This window comes from Nycticebus coucang, chromosome 18, assembly GCF_027406575.1.
Source record: "Nycticebus coucang isolate mNycCou1 chromosome 18, mNycCou1.pri, whole genome shotgun sequence".
Taxonomy (NCBI): domain Eukaryota; kingdom Metazoa; phylum Chordata; class Mammalia; order Primates; family Lorisidae; genus Nycticebus; species Nycticebus coucang.
In genome coordinates, this window is record NC_069797.1 from 21,993,149 (window position 1) to 22,007,490 (window position 14,342).

At 49.1% G+C, this 14,342-nt stretch overlaps 1 protein-coding gene across 1 annotated transcript; it reads left to right on the forward strand.

Moving 5' to 3' along the window:
- Positions 1-10,318: 10,318 nt before the first annotated feature.
- Positions 10,319-13,510, forward strand: LOC128569508 (asialoglycoprotein receptor 1). Its single transcript, XM_053567584.1, has 9 exons — positions 10,319-10,510; positions 10,710-10,826; positions 11,835-11,951; positions 12,050-12,145; positions 12,222-12,293; positions 12,476-12,562; positions 12,636-12,787; positions 12,865-12,971; positions 13,090-13,510. The coding sequence occupies exons 2-9, from the start codon at positions 10,760-10,762 to the stop codon at positions 13,262-13,264; spliced, it is 873 nt and encodes a 290-aa protein (XP_053423559.1). The 5' UTR covers positions 10,319-10,510; positions 10,710-10,759; the 3' UTR covers positions 13,265-13,510.
- Positions 13,511-14,342: the final 832 nt, after the last annotated feature.

A 14,342-nucleotide genomic window follows, 5' to 3' on the forward strand; every position in this document is an offset into this window, starting at 1 on the left:
TCAGCCAGGACCGGGTTTGAACCCGCCACCCTCCGTATATGGGGTCGGCGCCTTACCGACTGAGCCACAGGTGCCGCCCAGACATCTATTTTTAGAGATGTTGTCTTGTTCTTGTTCAGGCTGGTCTCGAACCTGTGGGCTCAGGCAATCCACCCACCTAGGCCTCCCAGAGTGCTGGGATTACAGGCCTGCGCCACCACACCCGGCCTCCCCATTTCATTCCTCATACTTCTCAGGTGGAAGCACAGTTGCAGTTTAGGATGTATTTTTCCAAGTCTGCAGGGAACCCTTACCTAGGTGCTTAGGGGGGCACTGTCCTTTAGTGGACAGCAGACTGGGCTCCTAGACTTGGCCTCAAATCCTGCCTTTCCCCAACTCCTTTATTTCTTTCAACAAATATTTATTGTGGATCTTTCTTGAATCTAGGCAGTGTTGTAAATGCTGGAAAGGCAACCTCCCTGTCCTTAGAGAACACTGAGTCTATCCAATGGGGATGACGGACTATAGGATGAAACAAATGTGGATCACCTTCTCTGTCTAACAGCAGAGCTCATGTCCTTGCTAGTTTTGACAGGACTGTCAGGCCTCTTGTAGCAACATTTGGGTTGAGAACTGAATGATGACAGGGATTGGGGTGGGGAGAGTGTGCCAAGTAGAGGAACAGCCTGGAAGGAGCAAGTTTGGAAGACTCGAGAACAGAAAGCAGTCAATGGTGTGGAGCAGAGTGGGGCTGGGAGAGAAATAGGAGATGGGTCAGAAAAGTAAGGACTTTGTATGGATTTATACAAAGTGTGCCACAACAGGCTGGGCTCAATAGCTCACACCTGTAATCTTAGCACTCTGGGAAGTTGAAGTGGGAAGATCCCTTGAGCTCAGGAGTTTGAGACCAGCCTCAAAAGAGCAAGACCCCATCACTACTAAAAACAGAAAAAAAATTAGCCTGGTGTCATTGCAGGCACCTGGAGTCCCAGCTACTGGGGAGGCTAAGGCAGGAGGATCACTTGAGCCCAGGAGTTTGAGGTTACTGTGAGCTAGGCTGAGACCAAACAGCACTCTTGCCTGGGGTAACAGAGTGAGACTGTCTCTTAAAAAAGAAGAAAAAAAATGCCTCAAGCTTTTAAAGGCTGGAGCATGGGGAATTACTGTGGGTGCTGGTGAGGTGTACACAGTAGGGGGCAATATTGAGCCAGGTAGGTTGTTGCTGAGATTAAGATGAGAGATGATGGTGGTGTCATTGCTGTCATTGTGGGCCTGGAGCTTAACGTCTTCTCTAAACCTCAGTATTTTTTTTTTTTTTTTGTAGAGACAGAGTCTCACTTTACTGCCCTGGGTAGAGTGCCGTGGCGTCACACGGCTCACAGCAACCTCCACCTCTTGGGCTTACGTGATTCTCTTGCCTCAGCCTCCCAAGTAGCTGGGACTACAGGCGCCCGCCACAATGCCTGGCTATTTTTTTTTTTGTTGTTGTTGTTGCAGTTTGGCCGGGGTTGGGTTTGAACTCGCCACCCTCGGCATATGGGGCCGGCACCCTACTCACTGAACCACAGGCGCCGCCCCTAAACCTCAGTATTTTTAGTTGTAAAATGGGAATAACCTTGCTGGATCTTTATGGGGAATCAAGGGGCTAATGCATGTAATACTTCTAGCACAGTGTCTGGGACACTGTAGGAAAGGCTAATGATTATTGTTATCAGCCTCTTGGTCTATTTTTGGTTACTGAGTAAACCTGAAAGTTAAATAAAACTTGAAATCAGGAGTTTTTTTTTTTTTTTTGAGACAGAATCTCACTCTGTTGCCCTGGGTAGAGTGCTGTTGTGACATAGCTCACAGCAACCTCAAACTCTTGGGGTCAAGCACTCCTCTTGCCTCAGCCTCTTGAGTAGTTGGGACTACAGGCACTCATCCAAATGCCAGGCTAGTTTTTCTATTTTAGTAGAGATGGAATCTCACTTTTGCTCAGGCTGGTCTCGAACTCCTGAGCTTAAGCAGTCTAACTGCCTCAGCCTTCCAGAGTGCTAGGATTACAGGCGTGAGCCACCATGCCTGGCTAATCATTTGTAGTTTAAAACATTTTTTACCTTCTAAAAGTAGGAAAGAGGCATAGAGAGGTCCTGGGTTGTAGCATCTTGGCTGTCCCAAGGCTGAAAAGTTGGGGTGTGACTGGGGTAACAGTGGGAAGTTAGGAGGAAGGTCCAGGAGGGAGAAGGACCCTGCTGGAGAGAGGAGCTTAGACCCTACCTGGCCAGGTTCTTGTCCACTGTAGAGACATTGGGTGGAGTGTATCAGCTCACATCCTAAACTTTCATGTGGAAGGTCAGCTCCTCCTCCTGGTCCCAGTGACCTCCTCTTCCTCACCTCTACCCCTACCGCTGAGCCTTCCAGTCCAAGAGCATCTCCCTGGACCTCTCTTGGGCCTAAGTGATTCTCTTGTCTCAGCCTCCCAAGTAGCTGGGACTACACAGGTCCACCACAATGCCTGGCTTTGTTTTTTTTTTTTTTTTTTTTGGTTGTAGTTATTGTGGTTTGGCAGGCCCAGGCTGGGTTTGAACCCACCAGCTCTGGTGTACGTGGCTGGCACTCTAGTTGCTGAGCTATAGGTGCCGAGCTGCTGCTCAGCCTCTCTTGAGGTGTGGGACCATTGCCACCCTATCTGCAAAGCCCAGCACTCAGCCTCAGTTTTGCCCCTGCTGCTTGTTTGTTCAGTCACCTCCTCTCGAGATGTGCTGATGACTCAGTGCAGAGGTATAAGGTGTAGTCCCAACTCTGAATCTGGGGCAGAGCAAGGGAGGCTCATCCCGAGGGTTGAGAGGGGTAGATGAGGGCTGAACTAGCTTAGACCCCAGGTCTCCTCCATAGAAGAGGAAAGGCTGTCTTAACACCCCTGGGAACCCAGCTCTGTCCCACTGAAGTTGCTAACCACCCTCTGGGGTTTTGGGAGAGATGTTCTTTGCCATCCTGATCCCAGCCTTCCCTTTTTCCCCTTCTTCCCACACTCGAGGTCTACTTCACCTCTTAGATGTGCTTCTAGAGAGGATAATAAAACTAATAGGTAGCATGAGCTGAACACTTTGTGTGTGCCTGCACAGCAACCTCAAACTCTTGGGCTTGAGCAATCATCTTGCCTCAGCCTCCCAGGTAGCTGGGACTAGAGGTGTGCACCACCACGCCGGGCTGGTTTCTCTCTCTCTTTTTTTTTTTAGAGATAGAGTCTCACTTTATTGCCCTTGGTAGGAGTGCGTTACAGCTCACAGCAACCTCCAGCTCCTGGGCTTAGGCGATTCTCCTGCCTCAGTCTCCTGGGTAGCTGGGACTACCGGTGCCCACCACAACGCCCAGCTATTTTTTGTTGCATTTTGGCCCAGGCCAGTTTTGAACCTGCCACCCTCGGTATATGGGGCTGGCACCCTACCCACTGAGCCACAGGCACCCCCCTAGTTTTTCTCTTTTTAGTAGAGACGAGGTCTTGTTTTTGCTCAGGTTGGTCTTGAATTGTGAGCTAAAGCCATCAACCTACCTCGGCCTCCCAGAGTGCTAGGATTATAGGTGTGAGCCACTGTGCTGGGCCTTGGACTGTTACTTCTAACGCTAGGCCATAAAAGAAAGTGTGCTGTTGGATCACCAGCTCTGGGGGAGCCAGAGGCCATGTTATGAGGACATTCAACCTTGTGGAGAGACCTACGTAATGAGGAATTGAGGCCTCCTACCAGCACTAACTTGCCAGCCATGTGAATGAGTCACTTTGGCAGTTGATCTTCCAGTCTTGGCCAAGTCTTCAAATGAATATAGCGTGGACTGACATCTTGACTGCACCCTTGTGAGAGACTCTGAGCCAGAATCAATCAGCTGAGCTGTACCCTCCTGACCCTAGGAATCAGGGTGAGATGAGCAATGTTCATTGCTTTAAGTTGCTGAGTTTGGGGATGATTATTTTGAAGTAATAGATGACTCATACACATGTACAACTGTATGAATGTGTTATATGTTATAAAACATATCCCCAAATAAAAATCTGAAGAAAAGAAATTAAAAATATATTTATTCATATTCTAATATTTTCTTCCCACTCTTATGGATGATCTTATGACTCGCTGGGGTGCATGCCCCCACCTTAGAGAACTTTGCACTTGTTTTCTTTCTTTTTATTTTTTGAGACAGATTCTCACTGTGTAACCCTGGGTAGAGTGCCGTGACATCACAGCTCACAGAAACCTCAAGTGATTCTCTTGCCTCAGCCTCCCAAATAGCTGGGACTACAAGTGCCCACCACAGTGCCCAGCTATTTTTTGGTAGTTATTATTGTTGTTTGGCAGGCCTGGGCTGGATTCGAACCCATCAGCTCTAGGGTATGTGGCTGGTGCCATAGCCACTGAGCTACAGGTGTCTAGTCAGAACTTTGCGCTTCTAAATGACATTAAAAAATGCCATTCCTCTGAGATTCAAGGACCTCTTCAGGGTAGCCCAAGCTACTTCTCTGGCCAAACTTCTGACGTTCTGGTTTCTCTTCTTCTTTTCACTCTGTCTAAGCTCCTTGCTTATTACCACTGATAACATTCTACTTGTTCTTCCAGGCCAATATTATAGACCTCTTTTTGGGAGCCTTTCTCAATTGAGGTGGGATTTCTGGGCTCAGAGGCCAGCTTGCTCTACTTGAATTGCTCTCTGGACATGCACTGCATTCCACAGGGAAGTGTACTCAGGGGGACAGGGTGGTGGTAACTTTGCGTGAAATGAGGTATTGGTAGGCAGAGTTTGAAAAATGGCCCCCTAAGTTTCCAGGCTCTCATCCTTGGAACCTGTGACTATGATGAGCTGTCACTCTCATGATTATGTTATTTCCATATAGTTGGCCTTATATATAATGATATACACACATATATGTTATGTACCTAGTTGACTTTAATGTAAGGTGATTATCAGGTAAGTGGGCCTAATGTAATTACACAGTCCCTTTGAAAGCACAGAGAGCTGGAAAGATTTGCAGCATGAAGAAGAATGGATGTGGTGTCACTGACATTGTAGGTGGAAGGGGCCATGAGATGAAGGAATGTGGGTGTCTCCTAGGAGCAGAGACTGGCCCTGGCTGATAGCCAACAAAGAAATGCAGACCTCAAACCCACAACTGCAGGAATTGAATTATGAAACAACCTGAATGAGTTTGGAACTGGATTCTTTCTCTCCTCAGCCTCCAGAAAGGAATATAGGTATGCCAACACCTTGATCTTGGCTTTGTGAGACGCTGAGTAGAGAACGCAGTTGGACTTCTGCTACAGACTATGAGCTAATAAATAGCTGTTGTTTTAAGCCACTAAGTCTGTGATACTTTACTCAGCAATACAAAATACATGAGGTTTTATCCCTGAAGACTTTGTACAATTCAAGGTGTATATTCTGTTTTGAAATTTTTTAATTTTTGTTTCTATTTCTAATTTTAAAAATTTAATTTTATTAAAAAATTTAAAAGTTTATTTATTGAGACATAGTCTCACTTTGTTGCCCTGGATAAAGTGCTGTGGTGTCACAGCTCACAGCAACCTCAAACTCTTGGGCTTAAGCGATTCTCTTGCCTCAGTCTCCTGAGTAGCTGGGACTACAGGCGCCCACTACAACACCTGGCTATTTTTTTTTTAGAGATAGGGTTCTCATTCTTGCTCAGGCTGGTCTTGAACTCCTGAGCTCAAGTAATCCACCTGCCTCAGCCTCCCAGAGTGCTAGATTACAGGAGTGAGCCACCTAGTCTGGCTCCATTAAATATGTAGAATGGCTATTCCAATTTGTTCTCCATCAGCTGTGCATAAGGGTCTCATTTCTCCCATATCCTTGGCAGCACTTGACTTCCTCCTTTCCTATCAGTGAGATGGGTATAAAGAGATGTCTTGCTCATGTTTTCAATTGTATTCTCTCATTACTCCCAAAACATTTTTTTTTGAGACAGAGTCTCACTATGTCGCCCTGGGTAGAGTGCCATGGCATCACAGCTCACAGCAACCTCAAACTCTTGGGCTCAAGTGATTCTCTTGCCTCAGCCTCCCAAGTAGCTGGGACTACAAGTGCCCATCACAACGCCCAGCTATTTTTTGTTGCAGTTGTCATTGTTAGCTGGCCTGGGTCGGGTTGGAATCTGCCACCTTCGGTGTATATGGCGCCATAACCACTGTGCTACTGGCACCAAGCCACTCCCAAAACATTTTTATTCTTTAAAAAGGCATAAAATTTATTAACATGTATAGGAGAGAACCACAGAGTGATTACAACCACAAGACCCCAGGTATAAATTCTTTTCTTTTTTTTCTTTTAGAGCAGGATCTCTTTCTGTCATCCAGGTCAGAGTGCAGTAGCATAATCGTATCTCACTGCAGCCTTAAACTCCTGGGCTCAAGTGAGCCTCTTGCCTCAGCTTCCTGAGGACTGGGACTTCAGGCCCAGGCCACCATGCTAAATTTTAATTTTTTGTAGAGATAGGGTCTTACTATGTTGCCCAGGCTGGTTTCAAACTCCTGGCCTCAAGTGATCCTTTCAGTGTGGCCTCCCAAAATGCTGGGATTATAGCCATGCACCACCACACCCTGCCTAAGGTATACATTATCCTTTTCTTGTGTGTGGCGGGGCAGGGTCTAACTCTATTGCCTTGGATAGAGTGCTGTAGCATCAGCCTAGCTCACAGCAACCTCATACTCTTGGGCTCAAGTGATCTTCTTGCCTCAGCCTCCCTGGTAGCTGGGACTTCAGGTTTTTGCTACGAGACCCTGGTAGTTTTTCTATTTTTAGTAGAGATGGGGTCTCCCTCTTGCTCAGGCTGGTCTGAAACTTCTGAGCCCAAGTAATCCACCTTCCTTGGCCTCCCAGAGAGCTAGGATTATAGGCAATGAGCCTCAGCACTCGGTGCCCGGCCAAGGTATTTATTCTTTTTTTTTTTTGGTAGAGGCAGAGTCTCACTTTATTGCCCTTGGTAGAGTGCCGTGGCGTCACACGGCTCATAGCAACCTCCACCTCCTGGGCTCAGGCAATTCTCTGGCCTCAGCCTCCTGAGTAGTTGGGACTACATGTGCCCACCACAATGCCTGGCTATTTTTTTATTGCAATTTGTCCGGGGCCAGGTTTGAACCTGCCACCCTCTACGTATGGGGCCAGCGCCCTACCCACTGAGCCACAGGTGCTGCCCAAGGTATATTTTCTTAAAGGAATAAATAGAGAGGGTAGGGTAGACAAGTTCTCAGAACTATGCCACCATTTTTTGCTTTTACCTACTTTTTGGTTTTTCAGTTCAGCTCTGGTATTTTGCAGAGGGCTTGCTTGTAAATTAGTGGGCTGGTACATCATATTATTTATCTGCTTTGGGTTTTATCATCTCTGACTTTCATTCTAAAGCTGTTAGCTTTGGAGGGTGTTTAGCACCGGTCCAAGCACTGTTCTTTGATCAATGGGTTTGGGGAACATGGTTATAGAGTACAAACCAGATTTCAAAACAACTTATTCTGGTATAACATGTAAACAGGAAAAAGTGCATAGATTATAACTGTACAGCTTTCTGCAGATTTACAAGCTGAACACCCTTGGATAGCCTGCATACAGACTAAGAAGTTGAACATTCCTATCACTCCGAGTCCCTCCTGTGCTCCCTCCCAGTCACTATTTCTGCAAGGGTGACCACTATTATGACCTAAGCAGTGTAGGTTCATTTGCCTGATTATAAGTGACGGATGTCAGGGAATGCTCAATTAACCATGCAATAGTCACCAAGATCACTGGCCCTGGCCCCAGTGCATGTTAAACAACATGGGGGTTTTCAGGACACAGACAGATGAGAGCACACACAAAACTGTCACAGTTTATGCAAGAAATATGTGCCTGAATGTCTCACATAATCTAAAACTCTCGGGCGGCGCCTGTGGCTCAGTTGGTAAGGTCTCGGCCCCATATACCGAGGGTGGCGGGTTCAAACCCGACCCCGGCTGAACTGCAACCAAAAAATAGCCCGGCGTTGTGGCGGGTGCCTGTAGTCCCAGCTACTTGGGAGGCTGAGGCAAGAGAATCGCTTAAGCCCAGAAGTTGGAGGTTGCTGTGAGCTGTGTGAGGCCACGGCACTCTACCGAGGGCCATAAAGTGAGACTCTGTCTCTACAAAAAAAAATAAAATAAAATAAATAAAACTCTCATAATTTAAGCCCCGTTTTCTCCCTGAAAAAACTGTGAAGTAGGACCTGGATGGCTTCACATGTGGGCCTAAAGCAAGACTTACTAGCATCTTTATTTCATTATTAGCATTTTTATCTTTTTTAGCATCTTTAATATTCCCCAATTTCCAAGTTTAGCATAATTCAAATTCACACAGCTCTTTCAGAAGTATCCATAGGCCATGAGGGACCATGTTTTAGCATTTCTGGGACTTCAGAAATGCTTGGTTAGCTTGGCTGTGCGGACCAGATGGATCCTGCTTCTGGCTGTGGTTCTAGGGGCAACACAGAAAGCTGCCCAAGTTCTAGTCTTTTTTTTTTTTTTTTTTTTATGACACATTAAAATTTGCTTTAATACTTCTTTGGGGGAAAAAAAAATCCACTTGTAGTGAATGAACAAGAAACATTTTTATGCTATTATTTGTATCTACCACGCCATGAATTCATAGGGGAAGAGGTTCCAGCAGCTCAGGGAGGCACCTTGCCATTGAATGTGACAAAGTGTTGATTGACTTTTGAAGTCGTGGGAAATAGGTTCCAGCACCTTGTATCACTGCTACATGGGGACTATTGGTTATCTTGTGCGCCCCTGCTGTACACATATTATGCCATGAGCTCATGGGGAATAAATAGGTTCTTGCACCTAAAAACATGGGTCCACTGGTACTCCTGTGTGCTATGTTATATGCTTATTATGCCATGAATTCATAGGGAATGGGTTCCAGGAGCTCAGGCTCTTTTCCGTTAGTTCTCACACAGTGGGCTTCTCTGGGTGGCGCAGGCTGGTGCTTCAGTTGAACCCAGGTACCTTTCTCTTTGGCTTCCTTCTTTTTCTGATCATTTCCCCTCACACGTTTCAGGAAGCTATCTCGGCTAGAGTGCTTAATATGCTCAATATGAACATTAATCCTCTTTGCAAGGATCTTGTCCTTAACTTGTTTGTTTACAACAATGCCAACAGCATGCTGGGTAACATTGTAGACTCTTCCAGTTTTGCCATGGTAACATTTGTGTGGCATGCCTTTTTGAACAGTACCCATTCCCTTGATGTCTACAATATCACCTTTCTTGTAGATTTGCATATATGTGGCCAAAGGAACAACTCCATGTTTTCTAAAAGGCCTAGAGAACATGTATCGGGTGCCTCTCCCTTTTCCCTTTGTGTTTGTCATTTTGGTGAATTACTGGAAGATGGTGTCTCTGGTCGAAAGGAAGCCCAAGTTCTAGTCTTCTGTCTGCTATTTCTTTTTTTCTTTTGTAGAGACAGAGTTTGACTTTATTGCCCTCGGTAGAGTGCCGTGGCGTCGCACAGCTCACAGCAATCCCCAACTCCTGGGCTTAGGCGATTCTCCTGCCTCAGCCTCCTGAGTAGCTGGGACTACAGGTGCCCATCACAACGCCTGGCTATTTTTTTTGTTGCAGTTTGGCCGGGGCCGGGTTTGAACCCGCCACCCTCGGTATATGGGGCCGGCGCCCTGCTCACTGAGCCACAGGCGCTGCCCTTCTGTCTGCTATTTCTTTGCAGAATGATGTGGGCAAGCTCTTACCCTCCAGAGCCTCAGGTTTCTCATCTGTGAAATGGGATGTACTCTGTGGATAATGAGAGAAATTAATGAATGAAAAGCCCTGGGGAACACCATAGGAGTCAGTGGCAATTTGTTGATATCAGTCCCAACTGGGGCACCCCTGCCTCTCCCTGCACTACCCCCATACTGCTCCGAGGAGGACTTTACTCCCTAGGACGTCAGGCCAGGGCTGTGGTCTGTGGGAGTCTGCGGCTCAGATGCCAGGATCACAGGCCTGGATTGGGCAAGAGCAGAGGACAGGTCCCTCTGAACCTGGTCAGGGATATTTGGAGACACCAACAATTCTGGGAAATTCCGAGGCAAGAAGTGAAAGGGGGGAGGGACTGAGGGGAAACAGCAAGCAGCTCCCCGCTCCCTCCCGGACAAGCTCCCTCTCCCAAATAATATAACGAGGAGTGAGGTGACTGGTGTGTGTTGGGAGTCAGCCCAGGAGACCCCCCTCCCTGGGGAAGAAAGCAAAGGCGGCAACCCATCCTCCACTCCCACTGTCACACATCCCCCAAGTTGCAAATCCACTACTACCTCTGTTTACTGTCCAAAGTCCCAGGCTTGGAGATGCCAGTTCTGCATGCTGGGACACACAGACACGCAGACACAGAAACACAGGGCTCAGGGCCCTCCTATGGACCCTGCCCCCTCCTCTGCTATCGAGGGCTGTCCACCCACCCTGATCTTCCAGGCTTCAGCCCTCTCCTTAGCCCAGGATCTGCGTGGCACTGAGGGACCTGGGAGTCAGACTTCAAGACTTCAGCAAGTAAAATAGGGGAAGAAAGGCAGGGACTGACTGAGGGGATTGGGGAGGGGGACAACGGACCTGGGGGTGTCGGGGCTGGGTGGGAAAATGTCAGAGGATGGATTCTGGATGTCAGGCCTGGGAGGAGATGGAGGAAAGAAGAAATGTCTCCATGGAGCCACCAATCAGACTTAAAGAGGGATGGGACCCCACTTTCCAGCTCCAGCTCTGGTCAGCCCCAATCCTCCCGAGCCCAGAGCCAACCCTATCATGACAAAGGAGTACCAAGATCTTCAGTATTTGGATGAGGAGAATGACCATCATCAGCTCAGAAAAGGTGAGGACCACCCTTCCCTACTTGTGCACAGTGAGCATTTGCCTGGAGTCCCTTCCTCTGTGACAGGTGCTCAGGGTTGCTTTATGTCTCCTAGCCCTGGGGCAGGGTGGGGGGCAGAGGTGTGAGAACAATTGGAAACTGGAGCGATGAGGTCACTGTTCTCTACGAAGTTAGGCCCCCTCTTCCTTTCCTCTTCCAACACCTAGGGAGTGCTGGCCTGCCCGTATGTGTGTGTATGTGTATCAGTTTGGTCAAGGGGGAATGTTTCGGTGAAGGGACTGAGGATGTCTGTGAGGGGATCTGAGGGAGAACATGGCTGTCCTGCTTCAAAATCAACACCAGCTAAGACCAATTTGTCCTCTGAGCAGGGAATGTTGTTTAGGCTGAGCAAGGATGAAGTTCCTGGGGGTGGCGCTGGGCATTGTGCTTTGATGGGGGAAGGGGCCACAGGGAAGGAGTGAGAGGAGGCAAGGCCCCCACACTCCAGCTCCTAGGGGACAGGGCTAGTGTATCTCTTCTCCTTGGGTGGCAGTGACTTGAATAGCCTGAATTCTGGCTATTCCACCTTCCCTTCCTGCACACAACCAACGAAGGGTGAGATTCATGGAGAGAGAAAGAAACCTTCTCCTCCCACCTTTTGAGGGGGAGCTGTTACTCCCTAGATGGCAGCCGCCTCAGAGGTTGCGATTCAAGTTGGGTAGGAGGCTGTATGAGGTTCGTTGGCTGCAATGACACAATCATGCCATTAGGGGTCAGCAAAGGCTCAGAGCCTCTGCAGTGTTAGGGAGGGTCAATGCTTTGCCCCCCTCCTTGGCCTTGTTTCTTTCCCCATTCCCAGTTGCCTCAATGGGTCACCCATTGCCCAAATTTCTTAATCCGTATGGTTCCTCTTAGTCTACTAGGGGAACTTTAGCCTTAGTTTGCTCCCCTCCTGGGAGCGGGGAGTGAGACCAGGCTCTTCCTCCGACCCTCACATCCTTGAGCTCCTGACGCCCTCTGCTCTTGCAGAGCCACCACCACCTCAACCCATCCTGCGGCGTCTCTACTCCGGACCTCGCCTCCTCCTGCTGTCCCTGGGCCTCAGCCTTCTGCTGCTGGTGGTTGTCTGTGTGATTGGATCTCAAAGTGGGTGCCCCTGGGATGAGCACGAAAGAGCAATATTGGGGGTGTGGTGGGGGACACAGCTCTCCCATTTTGTCCTACCCACACCCTCTCCTGCCCAGACTCCCGGATGCAGGAGGAACTGCGGGCCCTGAGAGAGACATTCAACAACTTCACAGTGAGCACAGAGGCCGATGTCAGGGCCCTGAACACCCAGGGTGAGGGGAGCTGGGGCTGGGCTGGGGGCTGTGGGACAGCAGGGATGTTGGGACGCTGAACAAGTTTCTTCCCCAGGAGGCAACGTGGGAAGAAAGATGAAGTCGCTGGAGTCCCAGCTGGAGAAACAGCTGCAGGGCTTGCGTGAAGGTCAGAGAGGAGGTGGGGCGGATTGGGGTGGGGTGGGAGAGAGAGTAGAGCACGCGGGTCTCAGGCCACACCAAGGCTTCTTGTGGCGCGGCATCTGCTAATGATCTTCAGGCCCCGGGGATGCCAGATCCCTTCCTCCCAGTGTTCAGTCTGACCTCATTCCCCCTCCTCCGTCCCGTCAGATCACTCCAGCTTGCTGCTCCACGTGAAGCAGTTTGTGTCCGACCTGCGCAGCCTGAGCTGTCAGATGGCGGAGCTCCAGGGCAATGGTGAGGAGCGCCCGCTCTCCCGCCCACGCCGCCCGGCAGCGCCGCAGCCCCTCACCCCCTCTCCCCTGCTCAGGCTCAGAACGCACCTGCTGCCCGGTCAACTGGGTGGAGAACGCAGGCAGCTGCTACTGGTTCTCCCGCTCCGGGAAGGCCTGGCACGAGGCGGAGAAGTACTGCCAGCTGGAGAACGCCCACCTGGTGGTGGTCACATCCTGGGAGGAGCAGGTGTGGCCCCAGGGGGGCTTGTCTGGGAGACTGGCGGGTCTGAGGGAGAGGCCACCACCATCCTTCTCTCTCCCCAGAGATTCGTCCAACACCACACGGGCCCTGTGAACACCTGGATGGGCCTCTCCGACCAAACTGGGCCCTGGAAGTGGGTGGACGGGACGGACTACGAAACCGGCTTCAAGTGAGCGCGCGCATCCTCCTGAGCGCAGCTTTCTGGCCGGGATCCTAGGGCGGGAGGAGCCCCTGTGTCTCGGCAGAGGTCCTGCCGCTTGGGGTTCACAGCTGTTTCATGTACACAGGAACTGGAGACCAGAGCAGCCGGATGACTGGTACGGGCACGGGCTGGGAGGGGGCGAGGACTGTGCCCACTTCACCGACGATGGCCGCTGGAATGACGACGTCTGCCAGAGGCCCTACCGTTGGGTCTGTGAGACGGAGCTGGGCAAGGCCAGCCAGGAGCCTCCTGCTTCCTAATTTATTTCCTCCGTGCCTTGACCTGCCAAGGAATCCTTCTATCTGGGGGCCTCCTCACCTTCTCGGGGATCTTCATCATGGGTTTTAAGCAAAGGGGAAAGGATGGTGTCTGGGAAGGTGGGGTGATATTAGGAGGGGTAGGGAGACTGAAACCCATGTCACTTTCTGCAGTTTGCCAGTTATCATTGTCAACTTTTTTTTTTAAAAGAGTGAAAAGAAGAAAAATATACCTAAACATACTGTGAACTGTCTAATTATTGGGATCAGGAACCGGGAGTGGGTTGGTTGGCATTAGGAAGCCTTGGGCAGGCACTGTGGCATCAAGAGAACCATGTGGGCTTTGGGCCAGACATCCTGGGGTAGGAGCCCAACTTTGCTATGTACAAATAAACTGTGAGTTTGGGCAAATTATTCTGTTCTCTGAGTCTCAGCTGCAAAGTAGTATTGTTATTGGAGACCATCCTACATACAACTAGAGCCCCAGGAGCAGAGCCACCCCTATTGTTCAGAGCTTCAAAAATGTTGAATGAATCTCACTGGTGTCTGTTGTATTCATTACAGCAAACAGAAGCAGCATCCACAGACAGGTAACAAATACAGTGAACAGAAGCACCAAAATTAATAGACTCAATAACAAAGGATGGGAGTTAAACCTATTCAGACTTTACAGACACTTATGAAATTATGAACAAAAGTATTTGCCCATAAATAAGACTTCAACAATTAATAATTCTAAAAGGGAGAAATGCTCTGACCACAATAAAATAAAGTTAGAAATGAACATGAAAGTACAGAAAACAAACTATCAACATTTAATTTTCTCACCCTCTTTTTTTTGAGAGATAGTCTTACTCTGTCACCTGAGTAGAGTGCTATGACCGTATGGCACGCGCATAGCCTTGTGGTCATAGCTCACTGCAACCTCAAACTCCTGGGCCGAAGCAATCCTCTTGGCTCAGCCTTCTGAGTAGTTGGAACTATAGGTGCCCCACACCACGCCCCGCTAGTTTTCCTATTTTTAGTAGAGATGGGGATCTCACTCTTGCTCAAGCTGGTCTCGAACTCTTGGGCTCAAGCA